This window comes from Schistocerca gregaria, chromosome 10 (assembly GCF_023897955.1).
Source record: "Schistocerca gregaria isolate iqSchGreg1 chromosome 10, iqSchGreg1.2, whole genome shotgun sequence".
NCBI classification, from domain to species: domain Eukaryota; kingdom Metazoa; phylum Arthropoda; class Insecta; order Orthoptera; family Acrididae; genus Schistocerca; species Schistocerca gregaria.
Window position 1 is genome coordinate 125,486,070 of NC_064929.1, and position 22,957 is coordinate 125,509,026.

Sequence of the window (22,957 nt, forward strand, 5' to 3'; positions counted from 1 at the left end):
GGACATGCTTTCAACAGCAATGAAGGATTTTAATGGGCCGTCACAGTAAATAACAGATAAGCAAGCAGAGTATAAAACTAAATATAATAGTCGAGAACTACACTGATACACTAATATTTGTGGAATACCCACACAAATACATACAATATTCTGCTCAGATAGTGTCAAATGAAACTAAATAAATACACATCGTCTCAAAATGGCAGTACAAAAATAAATAAATAAACAAAAAATATTTGTGGAAAATTAATGTTAAAGTTCAATTAGTGATAGTGAGGTGTAACATTGTTGATCGAATGAGATGTTCCACCTCCCTGATATCTGTCAGCCGACAAAGGACATTCGTGGGTTAAGGCAGTTAGTACGCAGATAGCACCCCACTTTCACGAGGTTTCTTGATAGTTTGTGCAGATCGGAATTGTAGCGGTCCTGTGCTACCACTGATGTGGGCCACAGACTGGCGCTTCTATCTGCCGGGTGGAGTTGTTCAGCCTGTGGAGCTGTGACAAATGGAGGGCACGTGTCCTGCCTCACGTCAAAGAAATCGGCACTGCATTGGTGTTATGTTTTTATTGTACTACTGTTCTAAGTCTAGTGTGAACTGGACGTGTGGCAACATCTAGGTGGACTGTAATGCACGTGTAGTTGATTTATTAACAGCAGTTAGAGTTGCACATTATAGGAAATACATTGAGTTGAACTTCTCTGAGTGTGTCATACCACTGGAGCAAGAAAAGTCTCTTTCAGCATCTTTGACACAGCAGATCGAAGTCCGCAGGGAAGGAACTGTGTCACAGTTTGAGGGTACCGAATAACAGGATTCTCGCAGCATTGGTACTGTACAGTCATCACGAGAAAAAAGTAGGAGAAATATTAAACCTAGATATGGAAATTACAGATTGACTACTGGACTATTTCGATGGCGTGTTCCTGACATCCCGAATAGGGAAATAAATATGGAGGAAAGATTCCAATAGAGTGCTGTAAATATTCTCAATCATTAACGAATTTAGTGAGTCTTTCTGAGATGTACAGAGAATGATTGTACTTCAATTAATTTCAGAACTTGTGGGAGGAAGGGGCAGCCACTGCCAACTTGTAGGTACACAAACAGTGTTGTCCAACATGGCTGCTTACAGCAGTTTGTCAGCCACAAAGATTTTTTATATGAGTTATAACTGACATTATCCTCTAGATTACCTTCACCGTGTGCAGCAGCAGGGTTTTCTCGAGGCAGAACTTTCTCTGCCTCCGTACTCCTCTCCCCCACCACAGTCTGCGACTCGTCATCCTTCTCGGTCTCGCTGTGGGACAACTTGATGTGCCGCAGCAAGTTGTCCTTCCGCTTGAATGTCTGGGAGCACTTGTCACACTCAAATGGACGCACTGAAGCTGCGAAGATTATAGTCACATTTCAACATTTTCGCCCACACCGACAGTAAATTTATTCAGTTTGGACATAGTTCGTAACTGTATTTCACTGCAATATCTGTAACCTAGATGCACAAATTAATAAACCTAACAGATTATATGGAACTGACAGTAAAAACACTAACATCGGGATCCAGTAACAGTACCCACTCGATTGGTCTTAGGAGAAAGGAAAGAGTAGTGGGGTTTAGTGTCTCAACAAAGAGTGAGATCATTAGAAGCTGAGGAATGGAAGTAAGTTTGGAGTTTAATGCCACATCAATATAAAGCCATCAATTGTGGAGCATGAGCTTATCCATGGAGCCTTTAAGAAAAGAAACAAGATGATAATTACAAAAAGAATGAAGCAGCCATGTGTGAAAATCAGAGGACTTTGAGCATTTTATCTCAATCTTCAGAAATATTAGTGAGAGTAATACACAGATCCCGTAAGAACAAAACAGAACCCAACTTGGCTGAATACCAAATTGGCTTCTGGAAGGCAGCCGCACAAGAGAAGCTATTCTATACTTTTGCAACATAAATTCAGAGACGCTTTGGGTCAACAGAAAAATTTACGTAGTTTTGATATGCATCACAAAAGTATTTGGCATTTCCAATTGTAACAAACTTATAGATTCTCTGAAACTGGTGAAATCTGACTATAGAGAAAGAAGAGTAATTAAAGAGATATGCAAAGGACAAACTCCACCAGTAAAGATAAGAAACATGTAAAAAGATGCTAGAAATCTTTTAGGGTGTTAGAGAAGGATGCAATCTGCCTCTATCGACAGCTACAGGGAACATACAATAAATGAGTGCAAAGAGTATCATGTAATTAGCAGAATAAATGGAGAAAAAATGCAGGTAATTAGGTTTGCAGATGACATAGCTGTCATAGCTCAGAAGAATCTGTTATGGGCATAGTACTACAGGATAGGACAAAATGGAAGAAAAAAAGTGAAAATACTCGTAAGCTCCAAGGAAGCAGAAGAACTAACATTAGAAGAAAGAAAATAAACTAGATGATGCAAACATTTAGGAAGTAAGATAGCTAAAGACAAATAAGCATAGAAGACATAAAACAAAGCATAGAGATTCAAAAGTAATGTTAACGAATAAAAGAAATATTCTTGTTCAAGCAACATAAATACTGAAGTGAGGAGAAAGATGGCTATGAACTGCATCTCATAGCACTTTATGACTGGAAAATTTGGATAATGAACAAAAATTAAATGACATCTACGAAAGGACTCGAGGTACGATGCTGGAGACGTGTGCTGAAGTAGACACACAAAACAGCTGACGAGGAAGTCCTGTGAAGAATTGGCTAAGATAAAAGTCATGTGAGGACAATAAAGGAGAGAAGAAGACAAGTGGATTGACCAAATAATATGACACAACCAGTTCCTTGTAAGTGTTCCAGAAGCAATGTCACAATGGAAGAAAGTCTAAGAAAAACATGTCAGTCGTTTCTTTTTTTTTTTTTAAAAAAAAAAAACCATACACAGTGCATGAGTTTTAATTATTTAGAAACGAAAAAGTTAGCTTGTAATACATCCAGATGGAGAACTGCAAACCAATGGAAAGATTGATGCTGGTGAAGTAGTTTGGATCAGACAAGTATAGGTACGGGAAACCTTTTCGAAGCGACCGTCGAGACATTGACTGAACCGATGGGTATCGGGAAAAGGAGTCGCACCCTTTCCTACTGAGAGCTAATCTAGTGCCACCTCACACAGGAGAGAGACAGGGGGGAAGATGGGATGGATAGAGGGGGGGGGGGGTGGCAGGACAAAATTGTCTTAACTGAAGAATTGTGCAAGGTACTAAAGAGACAGAAACAACTCATCAAAAATGTGTCTCCACTTATAGAGCAAAACTAAGTAGACTGAGAACAGTTTTGTAACAAGTTTAGCACCAAAAATGATGTTGATCAACAAAGAAATCAACAAATAGATAATATGGCACTAATGAAAGAAAAATGTATACAAAACAACTGACAAGATGAGAAAACAAGATAAATGCATAAACTTCACAACAGAATCCCTATTTCAGTCAATATTCCCTGTACACCCCTGGGAAAGAGATTATTAACATCATAAAATTGGGAATATTAACCAGGAAAGGAAAGCGCAATCCAGTATTACCACTCATTTCAACTAACTTAGCATTCAGCTTTAAATGGCTCCGATCTCCAGTAAGATTAGCATATTGCATGACTAGTTCACAAGCCAGTAGTGTGGAATGAATCTAAAGGAACTGTTTTTCTCAAGCAGACAAATATCTGCAGCATGCTGGACAATGACCACAGATTTCTCTTACTAACCAAATGCAAAACACCAAATGCAGTATATAAAAACACACTTTGAATAAATTACATACTGCATAACTGAGAGGTTTTGGAGCATAATTTTTGCGTATTCAGAAAATAAATGAAGTAAAATAAACTTACCTAGTTAGTACATACTGATAATGTTCCTTATTTACACTAATGGCAAGTAAAATGTGACAATTTCTCGGACATCACCTGAGACAGCATTAAGCCTACAGTGGAATAACAAGTTATGCTGCACACCTTAGTACGGGTTGTATGGCTTTAAATACTCACGGTCGTGTATAGGCATATGCCTCGTCATGTCCTTCTTGTACGAAAAAGTCAGACTGCAGACTGGGCATTCATATGGGCGGATTCCCTTGTGTCGCCTCAGGTGGACTTTCAGGTTTTCCGACCGGGCAAAGCACTTTCCGCACATTTCACATGCATACGGACGCTCATCTGTGTAAAAACAAAATGTGACAGAAGGAACTAGTGATATTTTTAAAATTAGTTATGTTAACATTCAACAACAAATCACAAGCAACACATTTGAAATATAAGAAGAAAATAAGAGAAGACATTTAAGGACATGTCTGTAACCTCAATGAGAGTGTTAAAGTTATGAATGGACTGTTACAGCAAATAACAGCTGAGCAAGCTGAGTACAAAAATTACAGAGTTTTTGAGAGCTTTTACTGATACACTAATATTCGTGAAAACTGACACACCCACATGAATACTTGTAATTAACCCTATATCACAAGTTATGATGGTTATTGTCAAATTAAAGCCTAACATTTAATTTCACAGAAACTACAACAGATATGGAAAACATGTCATGCAGTGACGTATGCACGTACTTTTACTTTCAAAAGGATACACACACAGCAGTGCTATGTCATCCGCAGAGGACACCTCAGACAGAGTGTGTGTGTGTGTGTGTGTGTGTGTGTGTGTGTGTGTGTGTGTGTGTGTGTGTGTGTGTGTGTGTGTGTGTGTCCACTGCCAGAGCCCGCTACAGGCTATTTAAGGTCAGCCAAGCTATGCCTGGCCTCAGTTCTTTATGTGTATTGCTACAACTCATTGTATACGTAATTGATTCCTGCTGAATTCTACTTAAATACGTGTTCAAATTGTTAACACTTCTGTGGAATAAAGTTGTGTTCGACCTACTGGTTGTGTTTTACTTATACTTAATTACAAAACATTAACACAGTTAAATGGAATAAAATTTCAGCTACACGTTGTCATTTTTCTGCATATTCACATCCTTTAACTATGCATTTTCGGCAAAGACAAACTGGAGCCCGTACTCAGCATTCAAAAAATCTAAATCAGTTGAGACTAAGTGGTCTTACACATTTGGCAGTGGCTTCAAATGAATGTGGAAAATGGCTCAAGGAGCTGGAAAACTGAAGGTGCAAAAGTTGATGTCATAGGTGAGGTCAGACATATTTGGCAACAAGTTGTTGAGTTACAAAAATGTTGTGGATCCCACTGGAAGTGGAAGATTTTCTTCTACTCTGGCCTGGCTCTGGAAATGTGAGCTTTCAGCCTAGTCAAGGTCATCACGTAGCATTCAGAATTAGCAATTTTTCGAGTCTCTAAGAGATCCTTTGAAGCACACCTCAACTGTTCCACAAGACCGTACTTGTCAGTTTGCTCTCTCACGAAGTGCTACTCTGTGCACTGTCTAGCAGATTCTGCCTCATAGTGGTGACACCAAATCTCATTTCCAGTTATAACAGTGTACGTAAAATTGTCACTTTTGTCATCGTATCAGTCCAGCACATACCAACAATTTTGCATTATGGCAGGGTTTTTGTGTCCTGTAAAAATCTGCAGTACCCATCTCACACGAACTTTGTGGTAATGCTACAGCACCGCACTCAGGAATGCAATCCTTCCTCAGTCATAATCTGCCCATTGTAACTGAAACGCAACTGCTCACCGCCTAACATTACTCACAACTCCTGTACCATCTCTGTACACTTTTGTGAGTGTCGACAGGTTTCAATTATCACGATTTGCTCAGCAGTTGGGATTTCAATTACGCATCTCCATTTTATGGGCACACTGGTGTCAGGCACTACCGTGAAATGTTCCCCTGCTGCCGCTAACCACTGCGGGACTACGAAACTGGCAGGATATTAGTGGGAAGATTCAAAATTAACACTAAACTCACATAATTGTGTTTTAATACTCAAAGTCAACAAGTAACAGGTGGCACTGGTTTTGGAATGACTCTCACAGTCCATAGGCAATTAGGATCATGTCACTCTAATCCATTTCAGACTTTTGTAGCTCAGTATGGTGTGAAGCTCTCACGTGCCGCAATCGTCAAATGATAGATCTACACTATACTCTGCAAGCCACCTTACAGTGTGTGGCTGAGGGTACTTGTGTACCAGTGTCACTTTCCCTGTTCCAGTCACGAATTGTCTACAGGAAAAACGATTGCTCGTACGACTCGGTGTACGCTCAAATCTTTCTAATTTTATCTCCGCAGTCTTTTCGCAAGGTATACATAGCAGGAATTAATATATCGGTCAACCCTTCTAGGAACGTATGCTCTCAGAACTTTAAAAGCAAAGCACGCAGTGATGCATGAAATCTCTCTCATACTGTCTGCCACTGAAGACACATTTGAATTTAGTGACAGAGCCTGTGATGAACACTGCTCTTCTTTGGATCTTCTCTGACTCATTCATATCACTCATTCCTACCTGATGCATATTCCAGACTTAAAACCAATGTTTAAATATTGGTCAAATGAAGATTTCTCAGTCCACCTCATTTGTGAGTATACTGCGCTTTCTGAGAACTCCTGTAATGGATGAAGTCCAACACCTACATCCGCAATTACTTTCACGTGACCGTTCCACTTTAAATTGCTCCGTATGCATACGCCCAGGTTTTTGATGGATGTCGCTCCTTCCAGTGATTGTTCTTCATTCCTGTAATTGCACCGTAATTGAGCTTTCTGATAATTTATGTGCAAGGTGAATCTGATCCCCCAACCCTCTCTAGTTTCCATATCTGTCCCAGCACTTCCCAACTCACACCTGTAATACAGAGTCTTAAATTTCCTTTCCAAACCCAATAGCACTTCTGTTTTGAAAATCCTATTTAGTTCACTGTAAACCATCCAAGTCATTTTGACTCGTATGTCTATATCTTTTCACTAATTGTCTTTTCAGTATGGTGGTTATACACTATTTTCATTTTATTTTAATTTATTTTCAGGCCTATTTTCAAACTTGCTCTTTTAAGTCCTTCCATCTGTCACTTTATCAGCACTACAGGCAGACATTGTGTCAGCTTTCAGTGTAACAATGTTCTTCTTTACATTTGTGAAAGCATTGTCATCTCAAACTTCTTCTCCAAATTTGTTCTAATTCCTTTAAAATCCAAAACTGCTACACCAAATTTCAACAAATAACTCACAATACTACTGTCAACTTAACATATGGTATATTATTTTCATCGTCACACATGTTGTGTATGTTTGTGATAACTTTTTACTGGATAATAGTAAATTTTCAAAGTTCACCTTCTGTATCAGACAACACAGGTTCAATGTTAATATAACAGCTGTTGTGCAATATCCAGATTTCTGGGGCACTCGGGTGTGACGGTGGTCCGATACTGGCCTGCCCGTAACGTGGATGCAGGCGTACTTGTCATCAAGGTTCCAGCGAGCCACACGTGACCGGCACGAGGAAGGATCACTGTACCATACACTGGTCATATCATAATCCCTTCACGTCAGTTCTGGCCGTCTGGCAGCAAGTAATGGATATCCTGCAAGATTCTGGGACATCCTGCCCCAGCGATCAGAAACTAGCAACAGTCAGACGGGTAGGCTGGCGTTATCACCTCGACACGTGTGGCCACATTCGGAGTGGTACCACGGCTGGGAAACCACTGACTCCTGAAGAACAGTGTGACACTGTGTTCAGCTATGAGTTGCGGTTCTGCTCTACACAAGACGACCGTCGTCAGCCGGTGGCAACTTGGGAAGACGTCCTATTCTTACGATGTTCTGGAAGGGCACAGCAGTGTTATTCTCAACATCACGAATGGGGAGGCACCGAATAGGACTAGAGGTCAAAACTGGTAGCAATCGAGGGAAGCCGAGGGGACGGTGGTACGTCACAGATCTCCCGTGTTGTCACATGTTCTCTACCGTGCAACAGTACTGCCATGCCATTTTTTGACAGGACAGTGCTTATCGACCCACCAAGATCCCCAGACGAGTGGAAAAAATGAGTATCACACAGGTATTAGAATAGGCAAAGAAACCACTCCAAACAGTGTTTTATATGCAGACAGTGTCGCAATTTTAAAAGAGACCTGTAAAAAGGAATTTGCCTTCTGGGAAAAATAATCAGAGACAGGAAAAGTGCTGTATTATTGGGCACTGTTTCTAAATTAGCAACTACCAATAAATCAGCAGTCTCAATATTATGGAAAATGTGCTGTACTGTTAGCAAGGAATATTTAAATACTACACTTGAAAAAAAATTTCTGAATATTTTCTCATTCTGTAAAAGGAGGACAAAGAATGAAAACGTTTTTTAACCCCAGAGAACAAGGTTCCCAATTCCAGGTTTCCTAACTGGAAAATAGGTTGTAAATAAACATTAAAACTTAATGATTAGTAACGTAGCCCTAACTTGTACCAAATGCAGACATTTCAGCCATAATAATACAGATGTTCAGTCTTTGCGCTTTTTGATACAGATGTGACATTCAAAATCTTATTGTCGCCGACACCTGCACTAAGGTCATACCACCAGCAAAGGTGACCGATGCACTTAATCCAGGTATTTTTGGAGATATCAGTTGAGAACAGTTGGTCGCAGTAAATGCACTCCCTCTCCTTTTCACATTCGGATTATGATTCTTTCAACACGCTTTCATCAGCGCTCGAACTGAAGTCTTATTCATCGTGATTCTGCTGCTTCATGACTCTTTGTTTCTTTCTTATGAAGAGCTTCCTTTTGATAGCCCCAGATGTTGGAGGTCTGTCAGATGCACCACGTGAAGCTCCTGGAGTAGGTTTCGTCGAAGGTAGTGTTGTTCCTTTAGTCTCGGTACTTGCTTTCTCTCTCCCTTTGGCCAGGGACTCCTTTTTAAAAGAAGACAATGTCAACATTGGAGCTTTACCTGTTATTGGTGTTGGGTTTTATGGTGAGCTGCTAGCAAAAGTAGAAAATACCATTTCTTCCATTCTAGTAACTGCAATGAAGTTTTCACTCTACAGCGGTGTGTGCGCTGATACGAAACTTCCTGTCAGATTAAAATTGTGTGCCGGACTGAGACACGAAATCGGGACCTTTGCCTTTCGCGGACAAGTTCTCTACCAACTGAGCTACCCAAGCACGACTCACGCCCCGTCCTCACAGTTTTAATTCTGCCAGTAACTCGTCTCCTACCTTTCAAACTTCACAGAAGCTCTCCTGCGAACCTTGCAGAACTAGCACTCCTGGAAGAAAGGATATTGCGGAGACATTGCTTAGCCACAGCCTGGGGGATGTTTCTAGAATGAAATTTTCACTCTGCAGCGGAGTGTGCGCTGATATGAAACTTCCTACCAGATTAAAACTGTTTTAATCTGGCAGGAAGTTTCCTACTAACTGAAGTTCACAGTGGTCCTGCTGTCGCTTCTGAGGTCTCAGCATAGGCTGCAGATTGCTGAGGAGGATAATCAATAAATGAAAAAAACACAGGTCAAGAGGGTGGCTTCCACATTTTTTAAAATAATTTGCAGCTAATTTTATTGTTGTGGCTCTGCAAAATGACCAACTCATCAACGGCGCAATTTCTTTGTCTCTCAAACACTGGAAAGTTAGCATTTGGAATAAAATTCGCAATGTTTAGTTGTATAAAAGGAAACCAAATTTTGGGTACCTGAATTAGTGCATCCTATTACTACTCGCTATTAAGGACCATCCCTTACTTCTGTTTAGTCACAACCTAACTCTCATATTAGTGGTGGATGACACTTTTATCTATTTGGTAAGAAAGAGCATCCTTCAAACTGCTGTCTCATATGAGATGCTTTGAATGTATATCTTACCGGACTTATGGAAGGATTTCCAACTGAGGTCTGTAGAACACGTTTTTCTTGACCAGAATGTTGAAATAACGGGTTGATGGAACATCGACAGTACTGGCACCAAACTCACAATGGTGTATCAGAATGACCTTCCCTACTTGTTAACAGAGTGAGCTGCAGAGTGATGCACCGGGCGAGGGAGATATTCAGGCACCTGAAATTAGGTAACCACCCAAAATATGGGCACCTACAGGATGACTATAACCCAACAAGAAACTAAAACAGTGGTTTCAGTATAAAACGACCCAGTATCAAGAAAATTGCTAGTGAAGAACACAGTAGGAGAACATGTCAGCCATTTTTATTACCTGAAATGCAATATCACGTATGAATATGAGAAAGATGTAGCCAAGCAGCAAAATTTGGAAAGATATGAGTGACAGTAAACAGGTGCTTCACAAAAATACAATTGCCAAAAAATGAATACACCCTTTTAGAGGTTTCCATTTCAATCAACATTTATTCTTGGAACATTGGATATGGAATATAAGGAATGACTGCATTTGCAGACCAATAGCACAAATAGTTCTGAGGTACCAGGTATCGACCCATGCTGAAACACCCATACTAGTATGTGGTGTAGACCTCACACGCGGCAATGCAGGTGACGATTCCGGCATCTAGTCGATCGTACAGATGATGAATACTGTCCTGGGCTATGTTATTCCACACCTGCTCTACCTGTTCATGTAGTTCTGTAAAATTTGCCAGTGACGACTAGCACAAGTCTCTTCTCATTCCATATTCCACACCTGCTCAATTGAAGACATGCTTCGAGATTGTGCTGGCCGTGGAAGTTGCTGTACATCTTGAAGAGCACGCCGAGTTTCACGGGCAGTGTGCATATGAGCATTAGCCTGGTGGAACAACACATCACCTTCCTGTTGTACATATGGGTGAAGAAAGGATCTAACAACAATCTGCAATACCAAGTGCTAGTTAGCGTCACCTACAGAAACACCATATGTGAACGAGGCGTTTAGCTATATACTTATATAGATATGGTGTCTATTCTTTCGGACATACCTTCAGCTGCTGACGAGCGTTGATATATATCAAGGAAGACAGGTGAAAATGTGTGCCCCGACTGGGACTCAAACCCAGGATCTCCTACTTACATGGCAGAAGCTCTATCCATCTGAGCCACTGAGGGCACAGAGGATAGTGCGACTGCAGGGACTATCTCGCGAACGCCTCCCGCGAGACCCACATTCTCACCTTACATGTGCGCACACTACATTCATAGCGTCTCTACCCAATACACTCATTACTCGTGGAAGCCATTCTTACTAAGTACCATAAGAGTTTGGGTAATATGTGTGCATCCACAAAGAAGAACGAGGTCATGGCCGGTATCGCCAGAACTATATAAAAACAAAGATGATGCAACTTACCAAATGAAAGTGTTGGTATGTTGGTAGACAAACAAACAAACACAAACACACACACACAAAATTCGAGCTTTCGCAACCTAAGATTGCTTCATCAGAAAAGAGGGAAGGCCTCGACTGACATCTCTGCCCAAACTCTTTGCCTTTACATATGTCTGCTTGTGTCTGTATTTGTGCGGATGGATGTGTGTGTGTGTGTGTGTGTGTGTGTGTGTGTGTGTGTGTGTGTGGGCGTGCGCTTGTATACCTGTCCTTTTCTCCCCCTAAGGTAAGTCTTTCTGCTCCTGGGATTGGAATGACTCCTTACACTCTCCCTTAAAACCCACATCCTTTTGTCTTCCCCTCTCCTCCCCTCTTTCCTGATGAAGCAACCTTAGGTTGTGAAAGCTTGAATTTTGTGAGAGTTTTTGTCTTTGTTTGTCTATCAACACACCAATGCTTTCGTTTGGTAAGTTACATCATCTTTGTTTTTAGATATATTTTTCCCACATGGAATGTTTCCCTCTATTTTTTATATATGAGTTCGGGTAATATGTGTGCATCCACAAAGAAGAACGAGGTCATTGTCGCTTTCTTCAGGAAAGAGGGAAGGAGAGGGAAAGAAGAAAGGATGTGGGTTTTAAGGGAGAGGGTAAGGAGTCATTCCAATCCCGGGAGCGGAAAGACTTACCTTAGGGAGAAAAAAAGGACAAGCAGACATTACATCATCTTTGTTTTTAAATATATTTTTCCAATGCTGTGACTTACCAAACGAGAAAGCGCTGCTTGTGCCTGTATATGTGCGGATGGATATGAGTGATGTGTGTTTGTGCGCGCGAGTGTATACCTGTCCCTTTTTCCCCCTAAGGTAAGTCTTTCCTCTCCCGGGATTGGAATGACTCCTTACCCTCTCCCTTAAAACCCACATCCTTTCGTCTTTTCCTCTCCTTCCCCTTTTCCTGATGAAGCAACCTCAGGTTGCGAAAGCTTGAAATTTGTGTGTGTGTTTGTGTCTATCTACCAGCGCTTTCTCGTTTGGTAAGTCACAGCGTCTTTGTTTTTTATATATATCTTTCCTACGTGAAATGTTTCCCTCTATTATATTCCTATGTATATATAAACTTACATAGCTTGTCACGCTCCACATCACAAGACCTGGGTTGGTGCCAGTGTCTCTCGAATTAATGCACTTTACGAGACAGCACTCTGGCGGTCTCCATTGTACGCACAAATGGCCGTTACTTGCATTCAGTCACATTCTGCTTTCATCACTTAAGACCACGGTAAGCCACACCATCTTCCAAGAGATCCTCTGATGGCACCAGTCGAGTTGTGCACATTGATGCCGTAGCGCAAGTGTAAAGCAAGTTAATAAAATAGAAAGAAACTTCCACATGGGAGAAATATATTAAAAACAAAGATTCCAAGACTTACCAAGCGGGAAAGCGCCGGCAGACAGGCACAATGAACAAAACACACAAACACACACACAGAATTACTAGCTTTTGCAACCGATGGTTGCTTCTTCAGGAAGGAGAGGGAAAGACGAAAGGATGTGGGTTTTAAGGGAGAGGGTAAGGAGTCATTCCAATCCCGGGAGCGGAAAGACTTCCCTTAGGGGAAAGAAAAAGGACAGGTGTACACTCGCGCGCGCACACACACACACGCACACACGCACACACACACACACACACACACACACACACACACACACACACACACACACACACACACAAGCAGACCCGTAGGCAGAGATACGTTCTGTGGGGGCTTGGTAACCAGCTACAATGGGGTGGCCAGGATGTTTGGGTTTGTGAATTTTAGGAAGTAGGTAGAAGGTAGGAGTGCGAGGTGTCGGTGGGGTCAGGAGTTTGATGGAGTCAGGTGAAAGGTTTTGTAGGGGGCCTAAGGTTCTGAGGATTCCTTGAAGCTCCGCCTGGACATCAGGAATGGGATTACCTTGGCAAACTTTGTATGTAGAGTTGTCTGAAAGCTGACGCAGTCCCTCAGCCACATACTCCCGACGATCAAGTACCACGGTCGTGGAACCCTTGTCAGCCGGAAGAATGACGATGGATCGGTCAGCTTTCAGATCACGGATAGCCTGGGCTTCGGCTGTGGTGATGTTGGGAGTAGGATTAAGGTTTTTCCAGAAAGATTGAGAGGCAAGGCTGGAAGTGAGAAATTCCTGGAAGGTTTGGAGAGGGTGATTTTGAGGAAGAGGAGGTGGGTCCCGCTGTGATGGAGGATGGAACTGTTGCAGGCAGGGTTCAATTTGGATAGTGTCCTGGGGAGTTGGATCATTAGGAGTGGGATCAGGATTATTTTTCTTCGTGGCAAAGTGATATTTCCAGCAGAGACTACGAGTGTAGGACAGTAATCTTTGACAAGGACAGTTTGGTTGAACCTGGGAGTGGGGCTGAAGGTGAGGCCTTTGGATAGGACAGAGGTTCCGGATTGGGAGAGGGGTTTGGAGGAAAGGTTAACTACTGAATTGGGGTGTTGTGGTTCCAGATTGTGTTGACTAGAATTTTGAGGTGTTGGGGGGAGTGGAGCTGGAAGTGGGAGATTGATAAAGCAAGTTAGACGTGTATGCATCTATAGTCCTACTGCTAATAACCAGTTCACAACAGTTCATGTTGACACATCTGGGCTCACAAGCCCTCTTATCTGTGCTGTAGTAGCTATTCGATCTGCCACTGCTGTCCTTAAAGTATGGCAATCCTGATGGACATCTGTGCTGCGTGCTAGTCCAGAACCTCATCTACAGGTGTGAGAATGTTCATGTGACCACTGCTTACAGCATTGTTGCGCAACTGACACAGGATCTCCCCCTTGTGTTGCAGTTCTCTGAAAGAACCATCCTGCTACTCAGAAGGCTAAAATTGGACCACTTTCAAACTCTGTCAGTTGGCTATAAGAAAGATGAGTGCGTCGCCGTAGCACGGTTGGCTGCTTGATTCACACATCTGCAGCACCACTGACCTTTAAAGGATACACATAGATGGCGTTCTGGTAGCTATGGCACTACATTATCTCTTGGTGGATGACACTGAATATAAAGTAATGGCAATCCCACACAACCATATGGAAGTGAGTCAGGGTCATTTGCAAATGACAAGAAAGTAAGACCCAAGCAGCTGAAATGAGATTTCAAAAAAATGTTCAAATGTGTGTGAAATCTTGTGGGACTTTACTGCTAATGTCATCAGTTCCTACGCTTACACACTACTTAACCGAAATTATCCTAAGGACAAACACACACACCCATGGCTGAGGGATGACTCGAACCTCCGCCGGGACCAGCCGCACAGTCTGTGACGGTAGCGCCTTAGACCGCTCAGCTAATCCTGCGCAGCAATGAGATTTCTTTTGGATGTGAAAGACTGTACCAAAGTAAAAACATTAAGGAACAGTAACATCAGTATGGAATTAAACATGTTTCACGTAAGAAACAAAACTAACGAAGCAATAGAAGAAATTGGAGTGAACATCTCGGCTCCTTGAAAAAGTCAGAAATTATAACCAGTTAGGTCAAAGAAGTCTGGGAAGAGATGGACTTTTAACTGGCAAAGGATGCAGTCTTGAATTGCAGAGGAAGAAAAAATGCCAAGAACTTTAAGCTCATCTTTGCACTGTTAATATAAGTTTTACAAGAAAATTCAATTTGGTGTCTTGAAAATGCCTGTCTGCAATGTCTGTGGAATCAAATTTGCATTCATTTATCCAGTAATAAATGTCCTTGTATGTTTATGTGCAGTCCCCACCAGTTACCCTCAACTAGGTCTGTACCTATGCCACAGTTTACTCTTCCTGAATAACAGAAAAACATTTCATCACTGCAAATAATTATTCTTCATCAATTTCTAGATAGCATCTCAACTCTGTTCACCTAAGATAGCTGCCGACACACAGCTCAGCTTTCACTGTTTGGCAAAATCATTTACGAGTCACATTTACTGACGATCAAGTCACAAGAAACAATCATGCTAGTACTTGTATTTACCAGACTTTTCAGTCCATATTTATACTTTTACTTAATAAAAAATAGTTTATATTAAAGTATTGCCTTGATTAATAAAAGTTGACAGATATCACAATAACTGAGTAACTTTCATTTGGGCTCAGTCTGTAGGGTACAATACGTGTCCAGTAGTCAAAATTACTATAAAAAGAAGTGCATTTGTAGCATCTGACTAGAACATTTGACTGTGCTCACTGCGGCTGGCAGTCATTTATACGTACTTGTATGAATGCTGCGGACATGCTTGTTGTAATTGGCTCTCTCGTTGAAGCTCCGTCCACACTGGTCACACTTGTATGGCCTCTCACCTGTGTGCAATCTCGAGTGAACCTTCAGGTTCGAAGCTTCGGCAAAATGTTTCCCGCACGTAGAGCACTTGAACTTACGATCGTCTGTGGACAGAAACAGTGCCACAGATATTACACTAACTGGAAATGGAACATTATCTTACAGAAACAGTGTACCAGTTTGAAGTATTATCACGGGAGGAAGATCATCCCATTGACAGCTCGGTTATTAGAGACGGATCACGAGCTCATATTATGAAAGGATGGGAAAGGAAATTGGCTGTGCCGTTTCCAAAAAGGCACACTCAGTATTCACACTAAGCAGTTTAGGGAAATTTGGGAAAACTATTCAGGATTCTAGGACATTATTTGAACTGTTCTCCTCCCGAATGTGTGTCCAATGTGCTGACCAATCAACTGACTAACTCAGTCCATGTATTATGCTGTGAGAAGCTACAAAAATTATTTCATACATATACAATGTTTTTCTTAAGCATTTGTCAGTTTTGACTGGCCTACAGAGCTTAAGACTCTTAAGCAATCAAGAATAAAAAACAGGAAGTGAAAACTTATTTAGAACTTGAACAGAAACCAGACTACAGTTTGTAATATAACAGACTCGTTTGCAAAAACAATGCAGTATGGTTATACAACCATAAAATCAGTATGTTAAGGGGCAACTTAGTGACAGTTTCGCCGTGTCACAAAGTAACCCCACTGTGTTTTAAAGTGTAAATATTTGACATTTCTGTGCTTTTACAGTGTTAAATGCAAAATGAGGAAATACAAGAGGAAGCTTGGTGCTCGATCATACTGTAATTATACGAAATAAAGCGTAGATAATGCTGTCTCCTTGGTCATTTCTGGGAAACTATCGTTAAGGGATTCATCGAAGAGGTTTGTTATCACCTACACAACATTTTTTGAAAAAAATGGACTTGCGACAACTTATCTAATGTGCTTGTCTTCATTTTAATTTCAGATTTAACATTCTTCATAATAAAATATGGGTGAAGACGAAAGAAGCAAGGGGTTTAGTTGACCAACCAATAAAGAGGCCTGGTCATTAGCTTGTGATCACAGAAGAAGAGGAAAAATGATTCATTGCACATGCAATTGCTATGTCTTCGTGTGGGTTTCCAGAGACAACGTTCGATTTATGCTGCGTGGTGAAGGCATATCTAGAACAAACAGGAAGAAAAGAGCCAATATTCCAAGATGGCAGTTTTCCTGGGAGAAACTGGGCACTCTCTTTCATGAAGTGCCGCAAAAAAGACATCTCAGAAAGGGTGTCAAAAAATATCACCTATGCAAGGGCCTTGACAGACACAGATGTGATTAAGATGTTATTTGGGAATTTGGGGGAGGAGTTGGATTGAATACCACCCGAAAAGATTTGGAATTATGATGAGACTAATTTGCAAGATGGTCCAGGGAGCAAAAAAAATCATCACTAAAAGGGGAACAATGTACCCAGAAGAAATGCAAAATGCTTCAAAATCCAGCACTTCGATTATGATTTGCGGAAGTGCAGCTGGAGAGCTAGGACCACTTTATGTGAATTATAAAGCAGAGAAAAGGTGGTTGACATGGAGGCAGAATGGCCCAGAAGGAGCTATGTATACCTGAACCAAATCAGGATGGTTCGACCATCAGGTATTAGAGGACTGGTTTTTATCACTGATGCTTCCTATTTTGAGGAAGCAAGATGGCAAAAAAGCCCTCATTGGAGGTAATTTAAGCTCCCATAATAGCCTGGAGGTGCTGCATGTGTGTGAAGAACACAAAATAAAATTCATCTTTTACAGCCCTTAGACGTAGCCTTCTTTTGTCCCCTTAAAATAAATTGGCGTGCAATTTTGATGGACTGGAAACAAACAGCATCTGGCAGCCGATGCACAGCCATTCCAAAAGATAAATTACCAGGCCTCGTGAAAAAATTAATGATTAAAATGGAAGAAAAAGCCAAGCAAAATCTGAAGTCAGGATTTCAGAAAACTAGGATCTTTGCCCTAAACAAAAACGAAATTCTGGGAAGGCTCCCCAAAGTAGTTCTTGAAGGAAGCTTGGGCTCCATGACCGATGTTGTGGGTGATGTCTTCATTGAAGAATTTAATAAAACAAGAAATGAGACCACTGCAGGACAAGTCACCAAGAGGAGACAAAAAATTAATGTTCCAGCAGGGAAGAGTATTTCTGCTGCGGACGTACCAGTAGTAGAAGTGACCACTGGTAAGAGGAAGGTGAAATCTTTGAGTCCCGGTACTGGCAATGCTCAGTAGCTGAAGAAAAAGTGTTCTGAAGTCTCAAGAAGAGTCACTGATAAGGTTGAGTACTCAGATGAGAGCGAAAGCATCAAGTGGACCAATGAAGATCCGAATGACTTGGAAGCTCTCTGTGAAAGTTCATTAGATGAGCCATCAGACAGACACACACCTTTGACTAATGGTAAGTTACATCGAGACACAAGGAATGCCCACCACTTGAAAAGGGCCACTAAGAAGACCACTGAATAAACATTCGAACTTGATGATTTTGTGGTAGTGAACTTCGAAGGGGAAATCTTCCCTGGAAGAGTGACTGATATCAAGCCAGGAGGCTACATGATAAGCATCATGGAAAGGTCAAAAATATACTGGAAGTGGCCAGAATGAGATGATTGCACTTATCATTCAATGGAGGAAGTTCTGTATAAAGTAGCACCTCCAACACCAGTAGGAAAGTGAGGTCCTTTTGATGTTAAAGATTTATTTTTAGATTAAGTAGGTACCTTTGTAAATTCTTTATGTTGTCAAACAACAAACCAATGTTTTGTATATTTCCTTAAATAAACATTTGAGGGGGTAACTTCGTGTCAGTATTTATTTTCCATGCATTTCGGAGCAAAAAAAAAGCTTGTCACACAGTAATCCCACCTGTTGGGTTAACTTTGTGACAACTTGTAACAGTTGCATTATGGTTTTCTGTTTCCATCAGGGATTAAAAAAAGAAAATTTTTGGCACAACCTAGCTAGAAGAAAGGTCTGGTTGATAGGACACATCCTGAGGCATGAAGAAATCATCATTTGGAGGGAAATGTGAGGAGTGAAAATTGTAGAGGGAGACCAAGTGAGGACATTGAAGTGGATGTAGGTTGCAGATACGAAGAACTGGCACAGGACGCAGAGTAGAATGAAGAGGTGTGTCAAACCACAACAACAACAACGTGCACTGTATGCAGAAGCTCAGACTCAGCAGCAGCCAGCTGTAACAGGGAGCGTACGTTACCGAACTTCCCTTACCTGTGTGCACGATGGTATGCCGTGTAAGCTTTGTCTTCTGCTTGAATCCTTTCCCGCAGACGTCACACTTGTACGGCAAGTCTCCTGCAAGAAAATAATACCGGGCTTCACTGAAGAGTAACAAAAAAACAACACGTGAAGGATAATGTAAAGAATGAAACACACTAATGATAAAATAAGAATATAAAGGGCGTATTTCACAAATGCACAACCAGCAACTTCCTTTAGCATATCACGATGGGAACCTGGTAAACAGAAGCATACATGTGATGTATGCATACAAACAATATTTTTCCTTTTACTACATTCTACTTGCAAATGTGATTAAGGATTTTTATTGAGCATTATCCTCTTTTTTTTTTTGCTCATTTTTCTACCTTTTAGACTATACTTTTATCTATATTTCCATAGCTAAAAACAAGTTTTTGAGCAACACTGACCGGTATATTATCTCTCACCACTTTCCGTGGCCCCAACTGCAAAGTTTGTTGACAGATGTTAAGACTGATAACTACTGCACATTACATGTCGACCAACACTCACTATGAGGTCCTCTTTGGCTCTGTTCGTCACCGTGTAGTGAGCATTCACATTTTGCAATTTGCCGGAATAATCGAAGTGTCTTTTACCTTTCAAGTAGAACATTGTATTTTGGTTGGAAATACTGGTTTAACTGGAATAAAGTTTGTTTTTCAGGAAGTGCCAACTTGTATTTTCCTTCTACAGAGGGATTTCGGACACCTGTACACACACAAAGTTATCCGAGTCCTCACTGGAAGTTGCACCTTAAGGAAACAGCATAAACAGGAGCGGGAAATGACTGATGGAAATGCCTGCATTCTGCCTCTCATTCTTATTGGCTAAAGGGCCCAAATGTTAAATAATTTTTTGGAGCAGTACAGAACCTGCGAAATCAAGAGTCAGTTGACAGCCCTTGCAGGTAGGTGCTGGTTTTCTGAAATCAGAAGTTAGTGACGCAGGGTGGCCATCCAAGTTTTTCCTTGCACTGTGGAAAGCTGAGAAAATCCAAAATGGTGTTCCCGTGCACAGGTGTCAAGCCAGTCCTGTTTTATTAGGCAAGTTTTGCTGCTGAGTGAGTGTTCGGACACTCGATAGATGGTGACCTAATATTTGTCTGTGGAGCCAGTAGCTAGCCAGACAATCGTGTTTTCTCCTGCACTCCTTTTAAAGGTACAACTATCATTTTGATCCCGCAACAACTATGAATTAAGATACAAAGGAATTAATGGTATCAGCTGCCAGTGGCAAACCATCTGCCTAATAAGCAGATCTGGGTTCGAATAATGATCCAGCACAAACTTTCGACTATCCCCATTGATTTAATCAATGCCCACTGGCAGCTAAATTTGTGTCTTTTCTAATTATTTATGGAAAACAGAAGGAATACCAGGTGTTTATATCCCATCAACAGTGAGGTCATTAGAGAGAGAAAGAGCACAAGCTCAGAGAGGGAAGGTTGCTGGTCGTGCACTTTTGAGGGAACTGTCCCGACACTTGCCTTATGAGACATAGGGAAATCATGGAAAACCTAAATCTGGGTGGCCGGATGGAGATTTGAAACCCCATTCTCCTGAATACATGTTCAGGATCTTACCACTTTGCCACCTCACTTAGTATATTTACTTGTGTATTTTTGACATTTTTTAATCACAGATGTTATTGCAGTAACATCACATGCATAATACGGCAACTGAGTTTAACATATTAGGTGTTGGTGTGCAGAAAATATGGCTGTGAAGTAGGATTCTATCTTGACTTTGTATGGGAAAACCAAGGTTCCATGACCTACTAATTGTGTAACAACTGTCATCTTATCTCCATATATAACTGAAGCATCTAAACAGCATGAACTGTCACCATTAGTGACACATTGACTTACAGACAAATAATTAAGCCACTTATAAAAAGTATCCTAGCTTTCAGAAGTATTAGTTTCTTTGAGTAAGAAAGAGGAACAGTTTGGGAAAGGGTAGAGAGAAAAAGGACATATCACTCAGACTCCAGGATGAGGCACACTGCCTGTCATAAGGACGAGGAGAGACAGAGAGAAGAGGAGGTCAAAGATAATACATCACTAATCACTGCAATTACAATGAAATGAACATCCTTAGCTGCTTACAGGCGTTGACATGTCAACGGGGACAGATGAAAATGTGTGTCCCGACCGGGACTCGAACCCGGGATCTCCTGCTTACATGGCAGACGCTCTATCCATCTGAGCTACCAAGGGCACAGAGGGTAGCACAACTGCAGGGGTTTATCTCTGGCACGCCTCCCGCGAAACCCACATTCTCAACGTATTGTCCCGCACTACATTTGTAGTGCCTCATATATATATATCATATATATATATATATATATATATATATATATATATATATATATATATATATTAAAAACAAAGATTCCAAGACTTACCAAGCGGGAAAGCGCCGGCAGTTCCAAGACTTACCAAGCGGGAAAGCGCCGGCAGACAGGCACATGAACAAAACACACAAACACACACACAGAATTACAAGCTTTCGCAACTGGCAGTTGCTTCGTCAGGAAAGAGGGAAGGAGAGGGAAAAATGAAAGGATGTGGGTTTTAAGGGAGAGGGTAAGGAGTCATTCCAATCCCAGGAGCGGAAAGACTTCCCTTAGGGGAAAAAAAGGACAGGTGTACACTCGCACACACACACACATATCCATCCGCACATACACAGGTGTACCTCTTTCCATATCAAACCTATCATCCACCAGCAATACCTACACTTCAACAGCTGCCACAAATTCCATACAAAGAATTCCCTTCCGTACAGCCCACCCATCCATCGCCGTCACATCTGTAGTGGCAAGCAGTTTCTCTCCTAATATACTGAGGGTCTCATTGAGGCCTTCACAGACCACAATTACCCTTCCAACCTCATACAAAAACAGGTCTCCCGTGCCTTGTCTTTCCAGTCACTCAACATATCCTAAGTCCCACTGTCTGGCCACACAAAAGGATTCCCCTCATGACTCAGTACCACCCAGGACTGGAGCAACTGAATAACATTCTCCATCAGAGTTCTCTGTTAGAGTTTCTACTACCTCTCATTGTGCCCTGAAATGGGAATTGTCCAATCCACTATCCTTCCCACTCCTTCCACAGTGGCATTCCACTGTCCACCAAACCTATACAATATCCTCATTCATTCCTACAAAGCCCCTGCTTCCAAGCCCTTGCCTCATGGCTCATATCCCTTTACTAGACCTAATTGCAAGATCTGTCCTGTACATCCTCCCATCATCACCTACTCCAGTCTGGCCACAAATATCACCTACCCATCAAACACAGGGCAACCCGTGAAACCAATTATGTGGTCTACAAGCTAAGCTGCAATCACTGCGCTGCATTCTATGTGGGCATGACAACCAACAAGCTGTCGGTCCTTACGAATGGCCACCAACAAACTGTGGCCAAGAAACAAGTGGACCAACCTGTAGCTGAGCACGCTGCCAAACACATCTTTCATTTCAATCACTGCTTCACAGCCTGTGCCATATGGATCCATCCCACCAACACCAGCTTTTCTGAAGTGCGCAGATGGAAACTTTTGCTACAATATATCCAATGTTCCTGTAACCGTCCTGCCCTCAAACCTTCGTTAGTCATTGTCCTCTCCATCCAGCCCCTTCTCTGTTCCCATTCCAGCACTACTCATTCCACCATCACGCCCGCTCTTTTTACTTCTCTGCTTTCCCGCCACCCCTCCTCTCCCCTGTCCTGCGTCTAATCCCCCGACTGCACCTAACTGCCCTACCTAGTCTCCACCACGCCCCTGCATGACCCCCCCCCCCCCCCCCACACACCCTAAGCAGCACTTCAATGTAAGCCACCTCTAACCTACTATCCCTGCCCATCTCCACTCCCTCCTCCTACTTACCCCCACCAGCTAGTTGCCTCTCCCATCATGCACTGCTGTATGCGCCCTCACTTCAGCTGCCAGAGACTGTGATTATGTGTATGTCAGTGGCATTTGCATTCGGATGTGTGTATTTGTGTGTGTGTGTGTGTGTGTGTGTGTGTGTGTGTGTGTGTGTGTGTGTGTTGGGCAAAAGCTCACTTTCTGGCAGTCTTTTTGTTGTGCCTATCTGC

At 41.8% G+C, this 22,957-nt stretch overlaps 1 protein-coding gene and 1 non-coding gene across 4 annotated transcripts in view; both read right to left on the reverse strand.

Annotated features, from left to right (window-relative positions):
- The window catches only part of LOC126293532 (zinc finger X-linked protein ZXDB-like), a 119,853-nt gene that overhangs the window by 56,516 nt on the left and 40,380 nt on the right, over nt 1–22,957 (reverse strand). For all 3 annotated transcript variants that reach the window (XM_049986799.1, XM_049986800.1, XM_049986801.1), the window contains exons 6-9: nt 18,817–18,900; nt 15,470–15,640; nt 4,022–4,189; nt 1,201–1,392 (exon numbers count right to left, since the gene is read on the reverse strand). In XM_049986799.1, coding sequence (XP_049842756.1) covers nt 1,201–1,392; nt 4,022–4,189; nt 15,470–15,640; nt 18,817–18,900 — 615 coding nt within the window. The remainder of the gene's footprint in view (nt 1–1,200; nt 1,393–4,021; nt 4,190–15,469; nt 15,641–18,816; nt 18,901–22,957) is intronic.
- Trnat-ugu (transfer RNA threonine (anticodon UGU)) lies at nt 20,994–21,068 on the reverse strand. Its single transcript has one exon. It is a non-coding gene; the product is annotated as a tRNA-Thr (tRNA).